At 41.4% G+C, this 1,653-nt stretch overlaps 1 protein-coding gene across 1 annotated transcript; it reads left to right on the top strand.

The window, feature by feature from the left end:
• Nucleotides 1–395: 395 nt before the first annotated feature.
• Nucleotides 396–640, top strand: LOC104503598 (homeobox protein Hox-A13; the record flags this gene model as incomplete). The annotated part of the gene is made up of 1 exon (XM_010149085.1): nucleotides 396–640. A coding segment is annotated over one exon (245 nt), but the record flags the coding sequence as incomplete, so codon positions are not given.
• Between the last annotated feature and the right edge of the window lie 1,013 nt (nucleotides 641–1,653).

The raw sequence follows: 1,653 nt of genomic DNA, 5'->3' as shown, positions 1-1,653 counted from the left end.
CTCGCCCGCCCGGCCCCGCCGCCGGCACCGGGAGAGGAAACAGCTGAGAAGTGCCGCGGGACGCTCTGCGGTATGGCTTTCCGTAAACCCTACAGCACGCCGGCTGGGTAAACCGCTGCAGCCTCGCGTGATTCCTCCCCGAGTCCCTCGCCGGGCTCCGTGGGGTTTGTTATTACTATTTGTCTGTCTGACAGAAGCGAGCCTTTCCGTGCCTAAAAGCTGTCCGCGACGGCCAGGAAAGAGGAATCCCAAACGCTGAGCCGGGCTTTGGCAGCTAAGCTGGAGCGGGGCAGGCGGAGGAGTGCGCTGTAACTCTAACCCCTGCACCACTTGAAGATGTCCTAAGCCGTTCGAGCGATTTTCTAACGCTTGCCTGCATGGTTTTTCTGTTCCAGACGTCGTTTCGCATCCCTCCGACGCGAACTCGTACAGACGTGGGAGGAAGAAGCGAGTGCCTTACACAAAGGTCCAGTTAAAAGAACTCGAAAGGGAATATGCTACAAATAAATTCATAACCAAAGACAAACGGAGGAGGATATCGGCAACTACAAATCTGTCAGAGAGACAGGTCACAATCTGGTTCCAAAACAGAAGGGTCAAAGAGAAAAAAGTGATCAACAAATTGAAGACTACCAGTTAATGGATTAAAAATGGAGAAGCAGCAACTCAGAAGTTTGAGAACTTTTTTTTCGTGTTCAGATTAAAATAATTATTAATAATAATTAAAAAGAGAAAAGACAATGAACCTCTTCTTTCAAAACAAGAGATCTGTATCTTTGGAATTACAGCTCTTTTTTTTTTTTTTTTTTTTAATATTGCTGTAGCAAAATGGTTAAAACTGACACTTCTCCTGAAATCCCAAGCAGCCAGCCAGTATCACTGACAGACTGTAAAACCCACACGCCCAGCCCCGAGAGAGATACACTTTCAGTTAAGTCACACGATTTTCTGAGAAAGTTGTAAGTACTTCTATGACCTTATTATTTGAGAAGACTCTTCGTGGCCACCATGCCAGAGCTGGTTAACGTGAGGAGGTCGATGTGGACACATAAGCTGGTTTTCTTCCATTGCAATCCAAACTGTATGTTGAATGACTGCTCAGGTAATCCATAGTGAAAAAAAAAAAAAAAAGTACAATTACTGTATGTTTTTAAGCAATGCATTTAATGTCAAAAAGTAATAATAAATCTCTAAGGTACTGAATAAGGATTTCAGAGACATCAATAATGAAGGAAGCTCTGTGGAGGATCTATCTTGATAGCAAATTAAAAACATCGCAGACTAGGGGGATAGAAAGGAAAATATTTGCTTGGAGATGTCTTTTGATTTTATTTTCAAAAGATGATTTGTCATCTGGATTGGGGTGTTTTTTTGTTGTCGTTGTTTATTTTTTCTCCTGCAGACCGTACAATAGATACTTTTTAAAGGACTCTGCCTATTTTAAACCTCAAATGTTCTTCAAGAATTAATATTCTAGGTCCCCGGATTTTTTTTTTAATATTGACTATGGGTGGATACAAAAAAACGCGAACATTGGCTTTTATTTACAATTAAAAAAAAAAAAAACCAACCACCAAAATCAAAACACCTTCCTGGGAAAAAAAAATCCAAGAACTTTGAACTGAAATACATTTTTCCCCAGAAATATTTTGA

The sequence above is a fragment of the Eurypyga helias genome, unplaced genomic scaffold (genome assembly GCF_000690775.1).
Source record: "Eurypyga helias isolate BGI_N326 unplaced genomic scaffold, ASM69077v1 scaffold36573, whole genome shotgun sequence".
Classification (NCBI taxonomy): Eukaryota; Metazoa; Chordata; class Aves; order Eurypygiformes; family Eurypygidae; genus Eurypyga; species Eurypyga helias.
Note: the sequence above shows the minus strand (reverse complement) of the source record. Positions and strands in the feature narration are given on the sequence as shown.